Genomic DNA, 23,810 nt, shown 5'->3' with positions numbered 1-23,810 from the left:
CAGGTTAGACTAAAGACGAAAATTAAAAGCGACAAGTTGATATAATCTAAGCTTTAATTAAAAGTTTCATCAAAGAGATCGACTAAAATAAATATTGTGAAGGTCACCGTTAGCTCCGGCTGTGCAAGTTCAATATTGAAAGTGCAGCGTTAAATTACTGTAAAAACAATAATTTTACTGGCGATCGCCCATTAACCAACCTCCCAGGAATCACAACACAGGAGCATAAATCAGAGATGAATATCGCAAAAGGTCGATGTATTAAAGAGAAACACTGCAGAAAAACAACACAATTTCACGATTTCCAACGAAAGGTGTTTTTGATACAAATTAGATTTCATGCTCGGTTGGGCACAGACAGAGAACCTACGCATTGTAGAATATTAATCAATGCTCCCGTGACAATACTTTTTTCCACCCCTGTAACTCCTTTAAAGAGCTCCATAGAACTTAATTCAGAAGCACCCTTTGCTTGTGGAGCGAAAATCAGAGGCAAGATAAAAAAAAATACAAATATATGATGGAAATATCGTATCCAAAACGGGGGGAAGCTGTGGAACAATTGTTTATGAACCTGGCTACCTGAGTTCGAGTCCCAGCCACGGGTTGCATTAGAGGCGAGTGATATCTGAATCGGTGCCGGTTACCCCATTCTTCACCAACTCGCATTGACCAAGCGTGGTCATTGGTCAAACAATCCTGGAGACTGACAAGTTGTGGGGAGGCCATCATCCAGCAGTGGATGCACACTGCGCTGTTGTTATTATATACGTTCCTATGAAAGAGGTGTAACGTCCTTGACGAATGTTTACAGTGACGGCTTAAGGACCTTCCACACGTCGAACTGTGATGATGAACGCAGTGGGCATCTTAGAGTTCAGCAAGTCCAGTGTACCCTTCACTACCCTCTCTTTTCCGCCAATTTCGCTACAGTTGTGCTATCGACGTGATGTCAGCTGACAAACGAATGCTCCATTCGGAGCTCTCACAGAAGCAGCGCATGACCCCGAGTTTGAAAACGGCTTCGGGAAGGTAAGTATGTTGAACTTCTTTCGCACCGTATGTAGCCGCCAACCGTGCTAATCGGAGGTGCGGAGCGATATCACGAAGCTACTGCCGCATTTACTTCTTGTTTAAACAACGGGAACTGCTCCCCACGTGATGTGCTGTAGATTTGCTCGATCAAACGGCAATTGCAGCAGTATTTTTTTTTTGGTCCTCGGATGGGCAAATGCAGTCAAATACGCAGTCGCATATTCAAACGTCGAAGCGTCCTACCTGACCAAGTTAACCGCCCACACATTGCACAATTCTTGTGCGTGGTGCAACTTTGATTTACTAGCGATACTCGCATATCCGCCACAGTGGCGAGCCAGCCGGAGATGTGACGGCCTGCGTGTTTAATGATGTGAAAAAAATAATAATCGTTCAATTTCATCGGGGGCAGAGGCGGCGGCGGCGGTGTCTGGGCCGGCGATCGAGGAGACCGTCTGCACGCCACGCAAGAGAATCCCGTTTCATCACCTCTATCCGTTTGGTTTCAACCGCGGATCTTGGCAATGCTGGCTCCTCAGTGCTCTAGCATGCCGCCCGAGAGCTGCCCCCTGCGCCCCTCGGCCACCGAGGCGACAGGCCCAGAGTTCTGGTGTCCCAATGTCAAATTGTTCGGTCGCCTGTGGACACGCGGCGTTCAATCAGAGAGTTCATCGCACCTCCGACGAGCACCGGTGGCTACGGACGGTGCGGAATAAGTTGAACGTACATAAATACAGAGAGGCCGGGTAGACATTAGCCAGGATGCTCACAGTTTTTCTTTTAAAATCTGGCCTCAGAGTACAATTTGGTAAATGTATAGATACATCATTAAAATAAAAGGGAAATATAGAGTTTTTTTCAGTTTTTTTCAGATTCATTTATTTGGTATAGCCCTGTGAGCCATTCGGCTCTTGAATCGGGTGCAACCGCAACAAACAAAACACAAAAACATGAACAAGAAAGCATCTTAAAGTGACTATGTGACTGTGCAAACAGAAAATCCAGGAAAAAACAGCAAAATATTCCAGAAAAAGCACCGTACACCAACGCTGTGTGCAAAAATCCCAGTGGGATGCAAGTCAAACAACAACAACAAGACAACTTAGATTAAGGCCATCAGAGAGAGGAGCATTTTTATTTAAATCCCCTATATGTTTCCCGCCAATTTCAATGTACATATTACATCAATACCCATCTTTAACCTCTGTTCCTCCATACGATAGGGAGTCATCTCTTTCACAATCGTCAATCACTGCTTGAGAAGACACTAACAGGGGGTTATAGAATTTAGTGGGGTATATTAAAATGTAATCACTATAGATCTGGACAACGCTTGCCTCGTATAGAACTACTTACAATCATCTGCACCCCTCCGGAATCACGACCGCTAGACCGAGAGAATGACGTGTTAGTCGCCTGTTGTCGTCACGGCTGTGTGTCATTTCCTGTGTGCGACTGTGGTCACCCAGAAAAGACCGTGCAACGTATGACGATCCACAAATACGAAGGAGACATCACAGCGATGATAAACTTCCGCTGCTCCTGACGCGGCTATCTTTCTTGACCGCCTGATCGTGAAATTGTAGCCGTTGCTTTGCATCTAATATCAGCCACACGAAAGAAGAAAATGAAGATGATTATTATTATTTATGATAATAATGATGATCCCGGTAGTACAAATGCTTTTTTTGATTGATTCACACAGTTGGCTATGAAACACGTTCAAGTGATGCGGATCCCAATATTTATTGCGTAATGACACGAGTCTGATGAGAGAGAGAGAGAGGAAGCTCCATCGTGTAACTTCCATTGTTGCGGTGGTCACCCACCGCGCCACCGAGCTCAGCGTCCGTTTATTTGCGAGTTCACTCCTCGGTGGATGGGCAGCAAGCCATGGACCTGCCAAGCGAGAGCGACCCGGCGACCTTTGGGACCGAGCCGCTGCACGCTTCGAGGATGTTGACCTTCCTTCTAATGACCCGGCGGAAGCTCTCCTCGAAGCCGGCATTTGTAAAGCTAATGAACAATAATTACGCGTTAACAAAACGAATAACCGCGACGGTTCGCTGAACCTAACTTAAAAAAAAACCAGGGCATGCGCGTAAGCGCACCGATGCACGTGAACACACACGCAGCAATCTGTTAACAAGCCACCAACTGACTAAGCGAAACCCCGACTAAATTCCCAGGACAAGGTAAACGCAACGCTAGACAGGGTTGCGTTTGTTTTTTGCACAACGCGTCCATTTCAAACCTGGCCCCACCCCCCCCCCCGACCCCCCACTAAACACTGAAACAAACTCCGCTCACCACGGCTTCCTCCAACCCCCCGCCCCGCCATCGAAACCGTTCTCGCGCTCTCCCATCGCAGCCTGACACCAATTAACCCCGAAATCCGAGGGCCTCCATTTACGACTCGACCCCTCCTCTGTGCGAGATCGCCGCAGCCAAAGGCAGCCGCTGCGGGCCCCTCTAGCTCTGCCCTCTCAGCAGCAAATCCTCTTGTTATGGGAAGGAGACATCGGGGAGGAAGCCACGGGAAATCAGCGACCCGCATTCGCCGCCCCTTAATTAACAGCGCCTGCAAAAAAAAGCCCCGTGGATTTGGCAGCTCGTCAGAAATATCCATTACGTGGGAACCAAAAACACAGCTGGCCATCGCAATGATTGGATGGCATTAAGGGCAAGAGAGAAATAATTAGGCTCTTTTAACTGCGAAAAAAAAGATCTCAGCATTGAACCGCTTGTATTTTTGTAACAGTTGTAGAGTCATGCACCGTGTCCAGAGTCTTGTGATCATTGACAAATGTAGGCCATTGTGTACCGGTGTCAGGACTCACATTTCAAAGTCACACACAAATACTAAATTACACGTGTATTTAAGTTGCAGAAAAAAATGAACAGTAAATACATGAACCCTCTTTACACTGAGCTTAAATGGTTCACCCTGTAATTATCAAGTATTAAAGTAGAGCATATATAATGCATAAACATGTCACTCGTGGTTGTTTTTGCAGTCCATCATAATTACGCATTTGTTGCCCTCAATGCTATTGAATAAGCACAATAGTGAGTACCGCATCGTAAGGATCATCGTAGTCAGCCATGATCTCTTCACTGCTTGAGGAAGGCCTCGGCAAGCCATCGCACACGAGCTGATGGCATCGCTCCATCTCGGCGGTAGACGTACTCTCTCAGGCGCGCGCTTGACTTTTGGCTCTGATGTGCGCAATCATCATCAGCCATGATCAATCCACTGTTGGATGAAGTCTCCCCAAGCTGGCACTGCGGCGTGGCAATCATAGTCAACATAAGTGGCATCATTTATTGGTTGCTTTGGGGTATCGCGGTGGCGAGATGTTAACTCCCTTGCCTAGTATACAGGAGGTCGTGGGTTCGATGCCTGGAAATTCAGAGTTTGCATGTATCTCTTCCCGTGGTTGCGTGGATTTTTATCCGGGTCCTCGGGTGTTTTTCCCCTCCACATTTATAATCAACATCACGCGTTTAGATTATTTGGCTGATGTATATTTACACCAGATAAGCCAATTCGTTGAGTCGTCATTTGTGATGACCTGGTCGCTTCTGAAAAAAAAAGAGCTGTATAACTCAGTGGGCCTTATCTGGTAAAATATAAAATAGTTGTTTTTAAATAGGCCGCTCAATTTTTTTGCCCCCAATGCGCTGCACATTTGGGATGTGCTGGGATGTCAAAACACCCGTCAACAAGTGCACGATGTTTGTTTACGTCGTTGGCAAGTGAGGTTGACAAATGACTTGGTAAATAAAGGCGCAGATTAGCTGCCGTCCTCATTACGTAGATAAAGGCGGTGGTGGGGGGAGGGCCAATACAGATTTTTTTGCCAAACAATGAGGAATGTGTGGGGGCTACAATGCAGTGATTAAAAGCATACACTTACGCCCTCGTTGATAGGATAGCATGTCATTACGTAAATATATATATAAAGCCATCGAACTGCATCTCTCTCGGTTTTTATATTGCACAAGGGGACTTGTGTACATTCTTAGCGAATGGTGTTGGCTTATAACTTCAGTTTAAGAGACATGAGATCCGATGGGACCACATTTTAAATATGAGGGATCGATCTAAAAATAATTCCCCCGTTAATCGCGAACTCGGTATCCGCGAATTGCATCAGGATCTCCACACGACTGCATCGAGAGAGGAAGAAAGCGATGAGATAATGTGATGAGAATACAGTTATGAGATAAACTGATACACCGTAAGAGAGAAAGCTTAATCTTGATTTGAAGCTTTCATGACTGCAGGAATCCATACTCTTTGGTTCTTTCGGTAAAGTCACGTAGGTACAAAATAAAATAAACCACGACGTTTCGGGCGCAACACAAGCGCGTGTGTTGCGCCCGAAACGTCGTGATTCATTTTATTTTATACCTACGTGACTTTACCGAAAGAACCAATGAGTAGAGAAAGCTTACTCAAGTATTTACTTCAGGTAATTCATTAAAAAGATAGGTTTGCGTTGGCCAATATAATTTTCCACGAGATGTCCTATTCACAAGCATTCGCACCTCCGATTAGCACGGATGGCTACTACGGTGTGAACGAAGTTTAACATACATACTTGGAACGTATTCCTCGCGAATAGCGAGGGAATACTATTGCTCAATTCTATTTTCTGGCTGTACCACGGCGTTGTTCGACACAATGCCAAACTGTTCGGTCCACGTGCTGTGACCTTCTTCAGCAGCTGAGTGGAGCAGCTCTGGACTGCACCTCCGATTTTCACGGTTGGCCACGTACGGTGCGAAATAAGTTCACCGTACCCGTCATCTGTGAAACATACTGGACATTTGTGAAAAAGAGCTTTATATCTCGTAAAATTCCTCCAGTATAAATACAAATGTCTAATTCTGAACTGATCCAGTCATCAATATCCTCAATGAGCTCCCAGCACGTGGAGCGAAGTGTCGCGCCGAATAACGCACGTGGTGCAGAACACGTGGGAGGGTTCGCGTCTGCATTGCCAAGGAAGTGCTTGCACAGTGCTGCTGCCACTCGCTGCAATGTTCACCCTGCTCCACCCTTCCTCTGTGTTCAAATATTAAAGCAATTATTCCGTGATGCTGCATCGGCCAGTGGTTCACTGCACGATTAACGACAAATACACTCAACACATTCGTCAATAAAAAGAATAATATGCCCTTAACAGAAATATACCGTCGATAATATGTGAAGTTTCTGGAAATGGCTCTCCTTCACAACACATTAATACAATTAAAAATGTCAGTGACACTTTGTCTATGTTGTATTATACCAAATTCTGTGGCTGTTGAATGTGCAGCCGCTGCAACTATACTGGGACCCACAGAACAGAATGGCCCAGGCAAAGAAGGGACATTGGACAGAGGGGACCCCAGTGGATATCTGAGCAGCTCCGGACCTAAAGAGTTACCATCGTAGAAGTACGAAAAGGTTGCACATAGAATAAGACCTGATGGACGATGCAGGCAATGACGAGAATGAAACTGCAAGGAACCGGAAAGAGAGGAAGGCCTAAACGAGAATGGCTTCACGACGACATCAGAGATTGGTACCAGAAAGTCGTGGCACTACGTGAGCATATTTCCACAAGAGAGAGATGAAAGTGGAAACAAATGACAAAATGTGCAGTGGACACCTACTGTGGGCTATCTGCCCATGGATCGCGATGATGATGATGACCACGGCCCAATGCCAACTGCGTTACGCCGCTGGCTGAGCAGAGCAGCAGATGGATGCAAAGAGCTCGTGGCTTGGACGAGAAAGGACACGGATCTCACGTTTCTTGCTGGAATGCCTCGCATGCGTTTTCGTCGCACGGACTTCGATAAATTGCACGTCAGGGCGGCACGCATAAAAGCGCTTTGTTTGAGTGTTAATATACCGCGAGCAACCAGCCATTATCAAAGTTCGTCGTGCCCTCCTGTTTGGCCCTCCTAACAAATGGTTGCGCGTGTTTGGCAAGGGGGAAAAAAAGGTCAGAGTGGATTGATGATCTCTGTTCTTTTTTAAAATAAAATTTTCACTGCGATGTTAATGATATTGCTATTCATTAAAATAATGTCTTATTGCCTATGTATATTTTTAAATGAAATATGTACAGGTCAATAAAAAAATGTCCGTGATGAATATTTATTCTCACGTTCGGCTTAGATGTAATGAGTATAGCGAGGCATATTTGGCGCATTATTTACTGCATACAGTATTTTATCTACAGTATGTATCATTGTACGTCGTTAGTGCTGTAATTCAAACTTAAACGTTTGAGACAAAACGACCCCAGCCTGCTGCAAATACTCCGCGTAATATTCGACGGTAAAACACGTTTGCTTTTAATTTGTTTCTCGTGGAGGCGCAATGGTGAGCACACTGTGCTATGAACTTCCTCGCCAGGGTTAACATCAGCGGCGAGTGATGTCTGAACTGGTCCTGGGCCCCCTGATTACCAACCCTCATTGACCAGCGTGGTGAAGTATGGTCAACCTCCCCCGCCCCCCCCCCCCACCTTGCCCCATAATCGACGTAGCTTTGGGGGGGGGGGGGCTTCTTCCAGCAGATGATTGACAAATGGCTAACATAAATATTAGTATTGTTCATTATTTTATATCAGTAACTTTAAACAAAAAAATAATGAATCACATTCATAGGGCCTTGGTCGCACACCGATCTTTTCCAATGACTATACCGCATTGAAAAATGTAACCTTAACATTTCATTTCCCCCCCCCCCCCCCGCCAAAATCTCCAATATTCCCTTTAAGTGGAATTGGCGTCACACTGTCATGCAAATGTCGGTGTTGACGGAAACACCAAAGTGGGAATTTGAAGTTCAATTGATGCGCACGAGCGATCGCGACTCGGTCGGAACGGCTGTTCCTGTTGTCGTTCCGCCCTTCAGAGAAAGGCGTGTGACCTGCAAAGTGCTACGAAACACAATCTTACAACAAGACAACCCCGCCTGCCAGCAGCCACACCACGCCTCTCTAAAGGGAGGCGCGCCGGGGGGGGGGGGGGGTTAAAATCCTGTGTTCTGCTATGTGTCCACAGATTTCTAATTTACGTCTCGGGGAGATAAGCCACGTTGGCCAATCCGGCCTCTATCAGAGCGAGCCTCTTGCCGAGGCAAGTTTATATGGCTTCACTTCTGCCAGTTATTTTTCCCCAAGACGAAATTCTCGTGGGAAACAGGCCACGGTTGTGAGGCCGTTTAGCTCATGTCTGCCTTGGGAGCTCTAAAGGTACTTAGCAGGATAAGGCTGGATCACGACCGTCATAAATTTACGGCTGCTTGCGCGGCTCTGCAGTGAAAGACCCAACAAATCACAGCTGTGTGTCATCATAACCTTTGAGCGATTTCGGCAAATTATTGAAGACGCTATTTTACATGTGTACGTTTTTTTTTCTTTTCCGCAACTTCTTATCGCGTGTTTTGGTTTGTTTTGTACTGTGCGCAATTCAGATAGTGTAGTTGCAATGGACTCTGTGACTTTTCAGACTGTAATGTTGGCGCAGTGCTTTCAGTCTGCCGTATTTATGTCGATAGCTGTTGTCTGGCTGACTGCTGCTCGAGACAGTTGTAGTCAGTGATCGCCAAATACAAAGATCCCCCGTATAGGCTCAACAGACTGCTGGGAGCAAGTGCTGTGAGCGAGCACTTATGAAGGGCGGCACGGCGCACGAGGGGGTGGGTGGCCAGCACCACGTCCGGCCGCTCTTGTCTCCCGAGCGGCGATGTTTACACCGTGCACCAGGTAATGTACTCATTTGAGGCTGAGTCGACCTAGGGGAGGCCTAGGACCGGTTCAGATAATCGTCACCGGTGTTGATATCGCCGGGTGCGTAGCGCGGTGCACTCAACTGCTCCACACACAAATTCAGAAAAAAAGTTAAAATCTTGACCTTCAACGAACGCAATTTCAGACTCGCTTTTGCGCACAATTAAAATACGTTGGGCTTTAGAAGACGGATGAACGAGTCACGCTCTCGGCATTTGTACACACAGCCATTTTACGCTTACATTACCAATATAACATTGTACCACTTGATCACGTCTCGTAGCCTCTCGTAGCATTTTTATTTGTAGTCTCGACCACCGACCGGCCATCATCATGATCCCTTCTAGCGACGTGTCTTCCCCAAGTCCACTTACTTTCCATAGCAGTCGATACAATGCCTCTAGTGTAATAATACGTGCACTATAATCCAGTGTTAAATACCGAACTTGTTTTTACTTCTTCTCGGCGTGATTTATTCCAGTGGGAAACTTAAAACCTCGTGTTTTGTGCAGAGTGGTGAACTTTGACTTGGGTTAGGGGACAGACGCATGTCAATGGAGCACCCCCCCCCCCCCCCCCCCCGCTTTGGAGTCAAACTCCGCAAATTTCAGCCAAGGCCAAGCAAAGCAATGATCTCGTCTCGGACGCTGCGTCTTGAGTCAGTGGGCGTTAGGCGGAGGGTGTCGCTGAGATGGGGTCCCACCAGGGGGTCTCTCTGAGTGTCGCTCTGGGTGGCCTTGAGTTCGTGCACGCACACCCCTTGCAGAATCCTGCAGATCCCCAGGGTGGACTGTTTTAATGTTCACGTTGTGCACGGTTGTGCCGCGAGAGGCTGTCACGCGGCACTAGGAGAGTGCACTCATGGGCCAGGCGGTGGTGCTGCGCAAGCAAGTAATCTAAGCGCTGTGGAAGCGAGGTTTGGGCAGATTGCAAAAATGTTGCGAAACTCCCTTCTCGTGGGCGTCTAAAGATGTCTTAGGCTGACCTGTCAGGAGCAGGCGGTTTTAGCAAAACTGTGGACTATACTCGTTCCATAAATTTGGGAATGAGTGTTTCCCCCTCGCACGCGTGGGTTTTCTCCGGGTGCTCCAGTTTCCTTCGCTACATGTAAACACTCATGAATTGGCCGATAATGCATATATATAGAAGACCGCAGAGCTTGGACAAGTATTGGCGCCGGCTCATCGCGTGGCTGCCTTCCTGCTCGTCTGTGATTCTTCTCGCCTCTGAGTCTTTCTCTTCTCTACGACAGTGGGGCATTTCGTGTGCGGCACGTTGCAAGTTAAGTTGAAATTATTATTTTAAACTCAGCACAACTCTTGATGTGCCCGTGAAGCAGGATAGCGAATTGGCCCCAGGTTAATTTACAAAAGACATCCCGACCCCTCCCCCCCCAACCCCGACTCCAGCATTGACCAGCATGGTGAAGTATGGTCAAACAAACCCGGCCTCCATGGTACGGCAGGGCGTAGGGAGGCCTTCATCCAGCAGTGGATTGAAAAAGGGCCGTCACATATACATACCCACAGATATATACATCGATGGCAATGCTTGCCCACCACAATTACAAAACGTCGCATAATCACGTGAGACGGTAGCTGCCGGTCAAGGCGAATGACGGAGTGTGTGACAGTCAATGTGACAGCACGCGTCCGAGACGACGTCCACCGGGTAGGCGAAGCGAATAAATCGGTTCGTGTGCAGCTGCTGGAGTGGATGAGATTCCATCGCAGGCTTGGAGTGGCATACATCCAGCCGTGGATTGGCCGTGGTCGACGATGATGAATTACAGTCAGAATATGAGTTACGGGGTGTGTAGGGGGGAGAAGGAAGTGAGTAACACATCCACACTTAATCTTCCCGTAAAAGTATAAACAGGGCCAACACAACATCTGCATTTGCTTAAACTATGGTCATGCCCGAATAATACAACTCGTAAGCACGTGCGCATCATTGACACAAACCCGCACACCATGTAACTGTCGGGAGAAGACATGACAGCAGCAGGTGGCGATGCACCTTTGTCGTGAGACGGTGGCGTGCGCGGGGTGGACGGTGTCCCTGTGCGCGTTCGTTGGTGACTGCAAGACGAGACATCGCCGCAACAAATGGGACCATAAGACGAAGCGAAGGTTGGAGCGGTGGCGCACTGGTTAGCGCGCTGCGTTACGATATAAACACGTCGACCTGATCTCAGTGGCGCGTGATGTCGGAATCGATCGTGGGTTCATACTTGAACGTATTTTTAATAGCTTAGGTTCGCCACTTCAACGCGGCGCTGCGAACAGCGATGCTGAGGTGTGGCAAAAGCAAATCACATATGGCCCACACGGTTTATGTGAGGCCCCTCGTCCAGCAGTGGATTGACAATAAGAGAGCTGTACAATACATGGCAATGGAAATAATTATGATCACCACCGATCCGGGTGTCCCAACAACACCACGCTTTTCTCAGCCCCCCCCCCCCACCCCGAGAGTATCCCTCCACATTTAGAAACTCGCGTTTAGAGTAGTTGGCTGCAGTACATTTCCACATGATAAGCCACTTCGTTGAGCTATCATTTGTGGCCAGGTCGCTTTCTGAAAAAAAAAATAGCTGTCTAGTTCAGTGGGCCGTACCTGAAAAAAAAAACCTTTCGTTTTTTTTTAACACCACGGTGCATATGTCACACTTGGTATAGTCCACGCGCAAGATAGAGTGAGAGGCGGGAGGGAGGACTTGGAGTTCAGCTGCTCTAGCCCAGCGTCAATCAATATCCATGGGAAAGTGACCACCCAAATAACTCTGACGCAGGCAGCAGCCACCCTCATACCCCCCCCCCCCCCCCACTCTTTTGCATCATTTCACGGCTGTGTGTGTGTGGGGGGGGAATCTGGGTTCCCAGTCAACGGCGCCGTGAAGGAAAGGGGAGTCACGATTACAAGAATCTCTTATTCAGACACGGAGCGTGCAAGACGCACACGGGAGGGTAGACCTTACACGCTGCAGTCTGCGTGGGTAGGCATTTGATGGCATTATATAGAGAGAGTGAGCCTTGCCTGACATTGCAATCGGTACTTAGCCAGCGTCCACACTCTGATACCTCTAAAATAAGACGGTGTATTCTGGATAGGTGCTAAGCTGGATAGATGTGAGAGCATAACGATATAACTCTACATATAGATAATACACTACATATCTTTTTTATTATTTTCTAGAACACTAAAGTCTGACAGTATATATAATACGCTTTTTTGACTGGGTATTTACGTACAATCACAACACTATACATAGTCTGGCTATACACTATATAGCCTTCAGTTAGCCCGGACTTTAACGGCTATAACACAAGACAGTATATAATTTGGATAGGCAGTGCGATACACATCGTAAACATATATACTGCAGCAGTGATATTTAGATATATACCACGATATATAGTGCGTGGTTAGGCAGAAGGCCACCGTATTATTCAACACGTGTATAGCCTGGTAGAGCAACAGCCCATAGGGCAACACACACCACACTCACACCACTTTCCTCTCACACACACACACCACTTACCTCTCACACACACCACTTACCTCTCACACACACACACACACACCACTTACCTCTCACACACACACACCACTTACCTCTCACACACACAGACCACTTACCTCTCACACACACACACACCACTTACCTCTCACACACACAGACCACTTACCTCTCACACACACCACTTACCTCTCACACACACATACACAGCACTAACACAAACACACGCCACTTACCTCTCACACACACCACTTACCTCTCACACACACACACCACTTACCTCTCACACACCACCACTTACCTCTCACACACACACACCACTTACCTCTCACACACCACCACTTACCTCTCACACACACACACACCACTTACCTCTCACACACACCACTTACCTCTCACACACACACACCACTTACCTCTCACACACACACCACTTACCTCTCACACACACACCACTTACCTCTCACACACACATACACAGCACTAACACACGCCACTTACCTCTCACACACACCACTAACATACATACCACTCATCCCCACACAAACACACACACCACTGACACACGCCACTCACCCCACTCACACCCCACACGCACCCCGGCTATGTCCACGGGCTCCACAAGCGACACGGACGAGCTGCTGCACGACCTGGAGGGCCACTGGTTGCGAGAGGAGCGCGTCAAGAGCGACCCACGCAGCCCGGCCAGAGGCATGGCGACCATCGCTGTGGACGAATTGGACTTCACCTCCGAAGAAGGCAGCGGTTGCAGCCCCGGCAGCAGCAACAGCAGCAGCGGCGGCAGCAGCAGCAGCAAGGAGTTGAGGCCGACACGCCGACGTCGAGTCACGCAGGGTCGACGCAGAGGTCGAGGAGGAGGAGGAGCAGGAGGCGGCGGTGGTTCTGCTGCTGGTGGCGCTGCTGGCGACGACGGAGCAGAGGGCATCTCCGAGGGCAAACACGGACAACGCAATGCGGCCAACGCGAGGGAACGGGCCCGCATGCGGGTGCTCAGCAAGGCGTTCTCCAGACTCAAGACCACGCTGCCCTGGGTGCCCGCGGACACGAAGCTCTCCAAGCTGGACACGCTGCGCCTCGCCTCCAGCTACATCGGGCACCTGCGGCAGATCCTGGCCGACGAGACCTACCAGAACGGATTCGTGCACCCGGTCAACCTGGTGAGTGACTCGTCAGACGTCTGCCCAGGGTGCCGATGCACTGTTTCTCCTTATGGACATTTGCAGGCAACTGCTGCGTACAGCTGCATATGGGGGGTCCCCCTTAGGATTGATTGCAACAGGATATTTGAATGGTTTCGGCGCTGGAATTTTTTTTTATAAGATGAGCAGGTTGAAGAGTAAGGCGCGCTTTTCAGTTTCTGAGGCTATTAAGCGTCCTGTAAATCTAAATCCGTGTCCTTAATGTGGGTGCGCCGCTACTTTATTCATCCAGGGATACCTCACGGAGTCTTCAGGACTCTTTTTTCAAGAGGTTCGTGCCACATTCGAATGTTTATCCAATAGCGCGACTTCTTATTTGGCTTCGTGCGGCAAGAAAACGGAGTACCCGGGAAGACAATAATACTCACGACGTCTACGAGAGAGGGTGCCACTCATGACTGCCGTATGCTGGCCACCTCGCATCGCGCAACACCTGGCAAGCATTGGTGTTCAGCCATGCAAGCGCTAACCAGACTCAACCCTACGGGGTCAATGAGCCGTAGTAACTTGCTGCAGCTTTGCCCGCTTGCCATCGGGTTCAGCGTCCCACTTTAAGGGTCGCAAATGTCCCGGCTCGCTAATGGGGAGGAGATGGTTTGTTTGTTTGTGGTTGGCACGAGACGTAAAGCGATCTATAAGTTTAGCCAGATCCTGCGCTATCTGTGAAACCAATCAACCTCCGTGTCGTAATTTCAGAGCTCAAATTCTAACATTTAAAATTTCAGGGTTTTCTTTGTTTGTTATATGCCTAGGCTGGAACAATACTGCACTCAAGGGGAAATGTGAGTTTTATCGCCCTTCTTTGACATCATTAGAATGTTCCGGTGAACTGCGTGAGATGGGTGCTGGGCGTGATGGCGCACGCTTACGAACCAACGTTATCAACGCAAGGGTTGGTGGATCACGTAGAGACCAGTGGCACTCCCAAAACAAACCCCCCCCCCCCCCAGGAAGTGGGTTCATGAAGCCTATCCGTGGGCGGACCTTTTGAAGGTCATCGCATTCCTTTGCGTTGTGGGATTTCTCCGGGAACTCTGCTGCCCTTATGCACAGAAACAAAACGCTCCTCGAAAGAAATGACACGAACAAGTTGCAATGTAGGAAACCTCTCGCACAAGTGGCTTGAAACTCCGCGAGGCGTTCATTCCCCCGGCCCCTCCGATTAGCACGGTTGGCTACATAAAGGTGCCGAAGAAGTTCAACATACATACGTTCATTATTATTATTATTTATGAAAATTATTATTTATCCCGCCATGAAAATGCGTAATTTCAAACGCACACCTCGGGCCGCTTACGGAGATGAGCTTAGACCTATCGCTCGTTTGAGAAGGAAGAGACATTCTTTGGTTCTTTCGGTAAAGTCACGTAGATTGAAAAATAATAATAAAAAATAAAGTGAATAAAAAGAATAAAAACCACTAATGTAGACTGTAGACACTTTCACTGACCCATGACCGCAGTGGTGGTTGATTGGTTATACTTCACCACGCTGGTCAGTGCGGGTTGGTGAAGGCGAAGAGCCCAGGACCGGTTTCAGATGTCACACGCCATTGATGTTGGTCGTGGCCGGGCAATCATACTCAGCTCGCTAGGTTCATAGCGCAGTGTGCTAACCACTGCGACACCGCTCCACCCGCGCTGTTCGAACGCACAACTTTCTAATATACAGTACAGTGTTATAGTTGGTGACGTGGTCAAATGGCAATGTAGGAGGCAACGGATCATGATATTATGCATGCAATCACGCAGAATGTCCATAAGTAGTCCTTAAGTAAAAAAAGACATAATTTGTTTTACAACATATATAATTTCCGTAGCGCTGCGGTATGTACAGCTGTGCTGGTGAGTCTTACTTGAATGTGAAGGGTTTTTTTTTTAATAAACAAGTCTGTGTGAATTAGGCATGAACGTTTTTTTTATTAGGCCAGAAAGTACGGTGATATTAACTTTCAGCAATGGCGAAAATAAAGGCTGTTTTAATTGTACGTTTGTATCGACGTGTTTTGATAATTATTGTCGTGTGAGGTCGCTCGATCAGAAACTTGATAAGCGGTCATTGTCGATCCATTCTTGACTGGAGTTTTGTATTCAAACGATCACGTCGAGCAAAAAGTAGACGATCTCAAAATGAAATCACTCCCAGTCCACATTTTAGCAAGCAATATTAATCCAAGTACAAACACGGTTAATAATACTCGTAACAATGAGAGAATGCATTACCGTAATACTCGTACAAATCGGTTTATAATGTGAGTACAATTACGTTTATTGGGAAGAATGAACGTTCATTCTGTGAATAGTAACGAGGCAATGCTCGAATATGACGTGCATGCATATTAACGCTTTGTCGTCTTAGGAGCGGTTGTTTTAGGGGGTTGTATAGTATTTATATTAAGTCAAACGCTACACGGCACTTACTCGATGTAACTCAATCACTATCAATGCCAGTCATGATATATCTGCTGCCGGATAAACGCCTCCCCAAATCTGCCGCCCTCTGTCATGGTATTGCGATGCAACGACCCACATTAGCGCCTGCACGTGTTCCCTCCTGTGGATGACACTCTGAAGACGTTCGTTTCGGTCACCAGTGATCACCTTCTCGCCACTTTATTTGCTTAGCAGTCAATACAATGTTTTTAACTTTGCGTATGTTAAAGGCTGCCGCAGTGGCGAGATGTTAACTACCTCGCCCGGTATACAGGAGGTCGTGGGTTCTATCCCACGTCTGTATGTGGAGTTTGTATGTTCTGCCCGTGGTCGTGTTCAGAATATTCGGTTGCAATGCATTTTCACACGATAAGCCACTTCGTTGAGCTATCATTTGTGGCCAGGTCGCTTCTGAAAAATACAGTAGCTATAGAGCTGAGTGGGCCTTACCTGGTAAAATAAACAATGATTGAGTTTATCGTTTAGTTTTCATATTCACGAATCCATGTGTTATTCTTCCACGTCTTTCAGTGTAATGCCAAGCACCCACCTCTCCATTATTACCTGTGCACTTTTCAACTTAAAAATATAGATACGTTCAACGAATTATAATCAACATGAGTCAGAATGTGCAATTTTTTATTCACGTTGCACAACGTAAGCCTGCAATGGAGTCATAAACGTGCACACATAAATATATACAGAAAATATACAAAGTATCTTCCAAGATTAAAAAAAACATGTGTTTTTATAATTATGTATTATATTTTATCATATACTATTAGTAGGAAACATTGAAGAAAACATAATGCGGCCTATGGCCTTTCAGACCGCAATGTGTCACATCAGCATGTGTTTAAGCAGACAAACTCCGAACTGGTTTCGACTTTTTGGGTTTCATCAGCAGGGGTAGGCCTTGTAAACAAACCGCTGTTTTTATTGGCATATGTTATCGCAAAAGCCATCCGCTTAAGCTATGGAATTGTCGTAAAACATTGGAATAATGAACATGCGTATGTTGACAGATGAAGTTTGTTTATTTATGGACGCGTCTTATCTGTTGTGCGCCATTACGTCGCATAATTATATTTTACGGAAAATATGCGTGGCATATTTTGCGTGCATTGTTTAGTGGAAGGTAGCGCATTTGTACACACACAGCACTTTAAACCCAGCCATATGCGTTTTATTCCCGGCCACGGCTAACGTGATTGTCGAGTGATAACCGTCACGATTCCTAGGTTGCCCCCACTAACTTAGACTGATGGCCTAAATCTTAGTTGTTGTTGTTGTTGTTTGACTTGCATCCCACTGGGATTTTTGCACACAGAGTTGGTGTACGGTGCTATTTCAGGAATATTTTGATGGTTTTTTTCCTGGATTTTCTGTTTGCACAGTCACATAATCACTTTAAGATGTTTTCTTGTTCATGTTTTTGTTTTTTTGTTTGTTGCGCTTGCACCCGATTCAAGAGCCGAATGGCTCACAGGGCTATGCCAAATAAATGGAACTATGAACTTCACTAAAACCTGCACTGCCGACCAGCGAGGTGAGGCGTGGATCAAGAAACCTCTGCCGCATCGATCCAGCAGCAGATAGACAGAGGGCGCCGCACACACCGCGCAGTCTGCCTGCACGATTGTCAGGAGCAATATCGTACACGGCAGCTGCTGCGCTCTGTTTGCTTTGAAGCGGCTTTGGTGTTTTGCGCCGAGTGCTAAGAGGTGAAGGTGCCAAAGGACCGCTCTACACTTGGCGCATACAATACTACCCGACTTAATTCCACACAAGGTCACACCACTCTTTAAGTTAAACACACACACACACACTCTCTCGTTGGTGTTTAAAAAAAAAGTCATCTTTAAAGCGAAAAGATCACGATGCACGTCTCAGTTTTTGTGGTCCGATAGGATTAGACACTCCGCGTGATACCTCTCACATCGCTGTGATGAGGAATGGGGGAGCAAGTCTGTAGGGATGTGTGCATATACGTGTACGGTGAAATATCGTCATCCAGCAGTGCATAGACCGTATACGATGTTGATGACGATGAGGCCAGTGTTCAGTCGTGTATAGACCATATCTCATCGTTGTGAATATTACGCGATTGCGTTAATCGCAAACTGGGAATGTCTTACCGTGCGCGCGCGTGCTCGCCTGATTTGCAGACCTGGCCCTTCCTGGCCGCTGCCAAGGGGGACTCTGAGCTGAAGGACGGCGGAGCCACTTCTCGCATGTGCGCCTCCCCCGTCTCCTCGCTCGCGTGAGTGGCTTCGCTCCTCTCTCAGGGGGTCGCCACGTGACGTTCGGAGAGGGACTCCAGCATCACCATCACCATCATCATCGTCGTCAGCAGCAGCAGCATGAGCAATAGCAGCGGCAAGGGAAGCAGCAGCAGCCACAGGATCAGCAGCAGCAGCATCATCAGCAGAGGAATAAATACTGGCGCCTTCTGCAGGATTCACCAGTTTGTCGACGTGTCCCAGATATTTTTCTTTTGGGAACGTCGAGGACCCATCGTTACTCATCGAGGTAGATTTCATCTTGACATGATGATGATGATGACGATGATGGCGATGGTGATCAAGACTTTTTCTTAATATGATGATGACTATAATCAAGATCATTCGATATTTTGACAATGATGGTCATGATGATGATGATGATTATTATTATTATGGCGATTATGATCAAGATCTTCATCTTGACGAAGGTGGGTGCGATGATGGCAACGATGATCAAGATTTTAACCGTGAGATGATGATGATAATTGCGATGGTGATTACCAAGGCATCGCCGCCTATCACAACCGCACCACCACCACGATCATCGTTGTCAAAATCAAAGACAGCGATACGAACAGAGCATAGCTTTGAAAAACGATGCTTTGCGGGACGAAGCACTTAACGCATACGGTTTTTTTTTTATATACAGCGTTGTATCTCTGCTGGCTTCATGCAGAGGAAAGTTTAGCGTTACGCTATGTTGCTAAAATGTATGCAAGAGTCAGTTTATATGCAGCAAACAGTTATGTATTTTTGCTAGTTTTTTTTATACGTATCAATTACCATATCAGTACGATGTACATAATAATTATTCAATTTATAAGGCACATTTAATCGAGTTTCTCAAAGCTTTGTACAAGACACGGGCAGCAAACACTCAGCATAAAAAAAAATAGCTCACGAAACAAACAAAAATATATCATGCTAAAATAATGCTAAACACCATTATCTAAATCAACTAATAGTTGAATACACGGAAGTGTCTAAATACGTTTTCGGTCGTGTTTTACTCGGAGATCCTGGAGATGTCGCGGATTAGAGGGAGTCCCCAGAGTCTGAGGGTCTTGCACGGGCAGCAGCTCGGTCAACCCAGACGAGCGGAGAAGCCTCCGCGATGTGGGGACGCGGAGAAGATCCGCATCCCCACACCGTAGAGACCTTGACGGCACGTGGATACAGCGTGCCCCTGATATACAGGGTGCTACAGATTTCTTGTGACCCCTCCCCCCACCCACAAAATTAATGAACGCCTCACACTTTTTTTTTCCTTTAGCAATATTAATTTCTGTTTTAAACCTTATCTAGGATTTTATGTAGCGCTTTTATCGAAGCGCTTTACAATAGATTATTGGTTCTTTCGGTAAAGTCACGTAGAAGGGAAGCAATCAAATAATAAAAATATAAAGCAATAAAATTCTCACGACGTTTCGACTGCAACACAAGCAATCATCATCAGGTGTGAAAACCACAGCAATAGTTATAAATTGTACATTAGTGTTGGCTAATGGGGATGGGGTTTGAGTGTTGGGGAGTGGAAGGGATGTTAGGGAAGTATGATGATAGGGAAAGGGGGGGGGGCGAGGTTAGGAAGGGGAAGGGAGAGGATGGTTAAGGTTTTAAGCACGAGAACAGGAAGTAGTAGAGGAATACGCTAAAATAAATATTCCTTAAAATATTTATTTAGTTGCAGAGAATTAAATTGTGGTCACAAGACATCTGGACCACGCTGTCGGCTGGGGCGAGGTGGTTCAGAGCTTTGTAAGTTTGCCTCGTCCGTTCGGGTTCATACAACCTTCATCTAACTTGGCGTGTCGCCATGATTCATTCAACAGAGGCTGTTAAACCAAATGTTTGCATTACCTTTACTGATGAAAATGTGGATTTTTGTTCTTCATAAAGACCATATATATTGCATATGAGCCAGTGTCTGTAGATTTGTTTTTTTTAACGTTCGAGACCCATGCTTTGGTGAAGGCAACGTATTGCAAATGGCAATCTCTGTGTTAAAGTCGGTATATACAGGGTGGCCCAAAAGTCAAGACACACGGGGTTATATTTAGTTTAACAAATAACAGGGTCATTTTTTTAAAATCAATGTTCAAACTCACTTGCAAAAACATTAATGCATGCAGGAATGATCTTTTGAAATGAATGTAGGACAGGTGTAATCTTTGAACATTCGTTCATGGTTCTTGGTCGAGTTTTGTAAACAATGAATTTGTATGATATATGTAATTTTTACTTTAAATAATAAACAATTGAAATGTCTTACTGCCAGTGTTAAAATAAATGAAATAACCCTACGTGTCCTGACTTTTTGGGCCACCAATCCATTTATCGTCAGCTCTACCAAACTAACAGCGAGACACTATCGAGAAAACAATATTTATTTTTCTAAAAATAACTCTACACGTATCCCACAAATCTAAATAGACATTTAAAAAAGCATATATTAACACTGTCCTCTGTGAGACACGGAGCCGTCACCTACACAAGATTCAAGAAGATTTTGACAAGAGCGATATTCGGAATTGGTGGAGTGCCTATAAATGGAACGCCCTGTATATACGAATTATTAATGAGATGTATCACATCATCTATACAACGCTGCGTGCCAGTGTGAGATCAAACGGGGTACGCTTCTGAGCGCTCATGTTGTACAAGTCCTTCAGACTTGTGAATATACTCATGTACAAAAGCAAAGGCGTAACTCGAATAATAATAATTTGCCTTCGGTGATCGATTAATCGACGAAAGTGTCCTTTGCGAGTTGCTCACACCTTATCACATGTGTTTGTGTACGTCTGATGTTACGTTTTTTTGTTGTTTCAAATATGAATTGACACTTTCATCATCCCCTCTTTGTGTGTAGATTTCACAAAAGACGATACGAAATAAAGGCGGGCCTGGCTTGTTTTGAGTAGCCTCTGTGTGCCTGGTTATTTCACGAACGCACTCACGTAACACACTCGCGTACCACGTGCTTTTAATCAATCTACATCGAAGGCTGGTGGGGGGGGGGGTTGATTCGTTACGTTCAATAATACTTCCGTTCGCACTGATCAGCGTGCAGACGCTTGATCGAACAACATCACCCCGAGAGCGACCGACACGCGGGGTGAGTAAGAGGAAGCGTTCATCCAGCAGTGGATTGGTAACATGCTGTCTGTATTATATACAGCACTCGCGTATGATGGCAGCAATCTGTCCGGGAAATAAATGCCGTCGTAGATATCTGCGAGCGACGAGAGGTGCTTCAGGAGAGCGGAGAGTTCGTGTCGTTTTGCGATTCCTCCTTTGTTGGAGGGGCGCAAGACCACAGTGGTTTTATTTACTACGTGGTCAGTAGTTTGGGTTGCATGGCCACACTCGCACACGATCTCACACCTGTGGGTTGTCTTTAACGTTGTATGTGTTCAATGCATGTATTGACAATAGGCTTTGGCAGTAAATGTACACGTCCTTCAAACATACTTTGCAAGCGATACGCGAAATGCAAAATAATTGTAAAAAGTATACCGCGTGTGAAAAATTGCACACGCACACACGTACTATACCGTATAGTTTCGTAACAAAAGAACCACGTACGTTAATTTACGAACGTGCATAGTTCATAGTTCAACATGCATAGATGATCACGTTATGTTTAGACGAGTAACTTGTGTCTTGCGAGTTTACCAATACAAATGCCGCTGACTGATCACTTCGCAATGCTTTGGGAGCTAACCCTAACACGTCTGCTCGTCAACAGCGCAACAGTGCCGTCAATCACGGGTAACCGGGCACATCAGATCCACAGCTTTATATATATACCTTTTGTTCAACATGCAAAGCCTTTCGGGGCAAAACAAATAATATGTGCAGGGCCTTTCTGAAGCCCATCACTTCACCCAAGGGCATGCCACGCGGTCTTTTCCGAGTGGGACGGAGCGGGCAGACATCGTTGCCTTCACGGTCGCTAATGCCCTCACAGCTAGCGGGCATCAAGTAACATTTGAACAGGCACCACGTAGGCCGTCCTAGGGACGTTACACTCGATAGATATACACACGTGCACGCGCAGAGGCAAAGATCGACCGTTTAAGAGCTTTGGGCCATTTGGAGCAAGTGCTGTTGGCGTGCACCAATACAGCCCCAGGGTTGGTTGGTTCAGCATCATGCACGCTTGACCAATACTGTACAACGCCCGGCCGCCTTTGTCTTCCAAGTACAAGCGCTTTCAGCGAGCGCCAGGTACTCGTTATTAAAGGACGTGTCGAGCTAGGGGAGGCTCACATCAGGATCAAGGTTCAGGTTTCCACCGCATGTTCGTGGCCTGGAATCGACCCCGTGTCTAGTAGCGCAGTGCACTCAAGGACTCACACCACACGGTAGGATAACACGTATGAAAAAAATAAACATATGGACATGATTATTTGAAGCTTTCGTGACTGCAGGAATCCATACTCTTTGGTTCTTTCGACAAAGTCACGTGGGTAGAAAAAATAATAATAGATCACAACGTTTCCATCGCAACACGAGCAATCGTCATCAGGTGAGACAACCACAGCAAGAAAACAGCTGTCGTGATCTATCATTTTTTCTACCAACGTGACTTTACCGAAAGAACCAAAGAGTATATGAACATAATGGTGCGTTTATTGTAAACTACACTGTTAATGCATAAATCATGTAAATAGTGTTACCGCATAGACATTATTGTGGAGTTCGTTTTCCGGCCACGGGCTATGAGTCAACAGTGTGCTGTACTGTTTGTTGAACTTCTTTCGCACCGTACGTAGCCAAACGTGCTAATCGGAGGTGCCGGGGAAGGACAATAAGCTGAACACAAAAAAGCCGTTCTAAAGAGACGAGTTTTCAATCTAGACGATTTAAAAGTGCATAGTTCCGGCGGCTTCCTAATATCGGAACGAAGAGCGTTCCAGACGGCCGCAGAAGCGCACCTGAAAGCGCACGATGCAGTGCTCTAAAGAAGGCCCATTGCTTGATACGTCGCCGATTATATATATTTTTTATTTTAAGACCGCGGTGTTATTGACCGAACATGGATGAGTTTCTGTTTGTACTCGTGCACCACTGCCAACGCAGCAGCAGCAGCACCGCCACCCACTAATTTGAGCGCGGACTGCAGGGATATCTGAGTCGCTCCTGGCGCAAACCTTAACAAACCCACGGAGGTCCACGTGGTGCAGTTACTGCAGACTACAACAACTCAAATGACGATACGGCGATGCAATTACAAAGTGATGAGAATTCATTTCGATAGACATATGAGCAGTAAATGTAAACACGTCATGTTATGAATTTCATATCAGTACATCTTCCAATATGCATTGACGTCCGTCAACCTAGACTAATAGAAATTATAATGATTTTCTGGAAAGGCTAGAGATATTACATTTGGCACAAATACTGTATAGTCCATGTGCTTATAATTATAAATAAAACTAACATTTTACGTTTGGGACCCGGTAAATGGGCAAGGCCAGCCTAAACGTTCCACATTACTTTAAGTA

At 46.4% G+C, this 23,810-nt stretch overlaps 1 protein-coding gene across 2 annotated transcripts; it reads left to right on the top strand.

Moving 5' to 3' along the window:
- The first annotated feature begins 12,727 nt into the window (after window positions 1–12,727).
- LOC116942696 (uncharacterized) lies at window positions 12,728–22,560 on the top strand. 2 transcript variants are annotated; one of them, XR_012941767.1, is made up of 3 exons: window positions 12,728–13,535; window positions 18,178–18,541; window positions 21,167–21,214. XR_012941767.1 is itself a non-coding variant. In XM_076067312.1 (3 exons), the coding sequence occupies exons 1-3, from the start codon at window positions 12,963–12,965 to the stop codon at window positions 21,216–21,218; spliced, it is 720 nt and encodes a 239-aa protein (XP_075923427.1). In that variant the 5' UTR covers window positions 12,728–12,962; the 3' UTR covers window positions 21,219–22,560. The 2 variants fall into 2 exon arrangements, 1 of the variants encoding a protein (XP_075923427.1); XM_076067312.1 differs by having other exon boundaries at window positions 18,178–18,272; window positions 21,167–22,560.
- Window positions 22,561–23,810: the final 1,250 nt, after the last annotated feature.

Source organism: Petromyzon marinus, chromosome 15, assembly GCF_048934315.1.
Source record: "Petromyzon marinus isolate PM22_M1 ecotype Great Lakes invasive population chromosome 15, UKy_Petmar_22M1.pri1.0, whole genome shotgun sequence".
In the NCBI taxonomy this organism is placed as follows: domain Eukaryota; kingdom Metazoa; phylum Chordata; class Hyperoartia; order Petromyzontiformes; family Petromyzontidae; genus Petromyzon; species Petromyzon marinus.
Note: the sequence above shows the minus strand (reverse complement) of the source record. Positions and strands in the feature narration are given on the sequence as shown.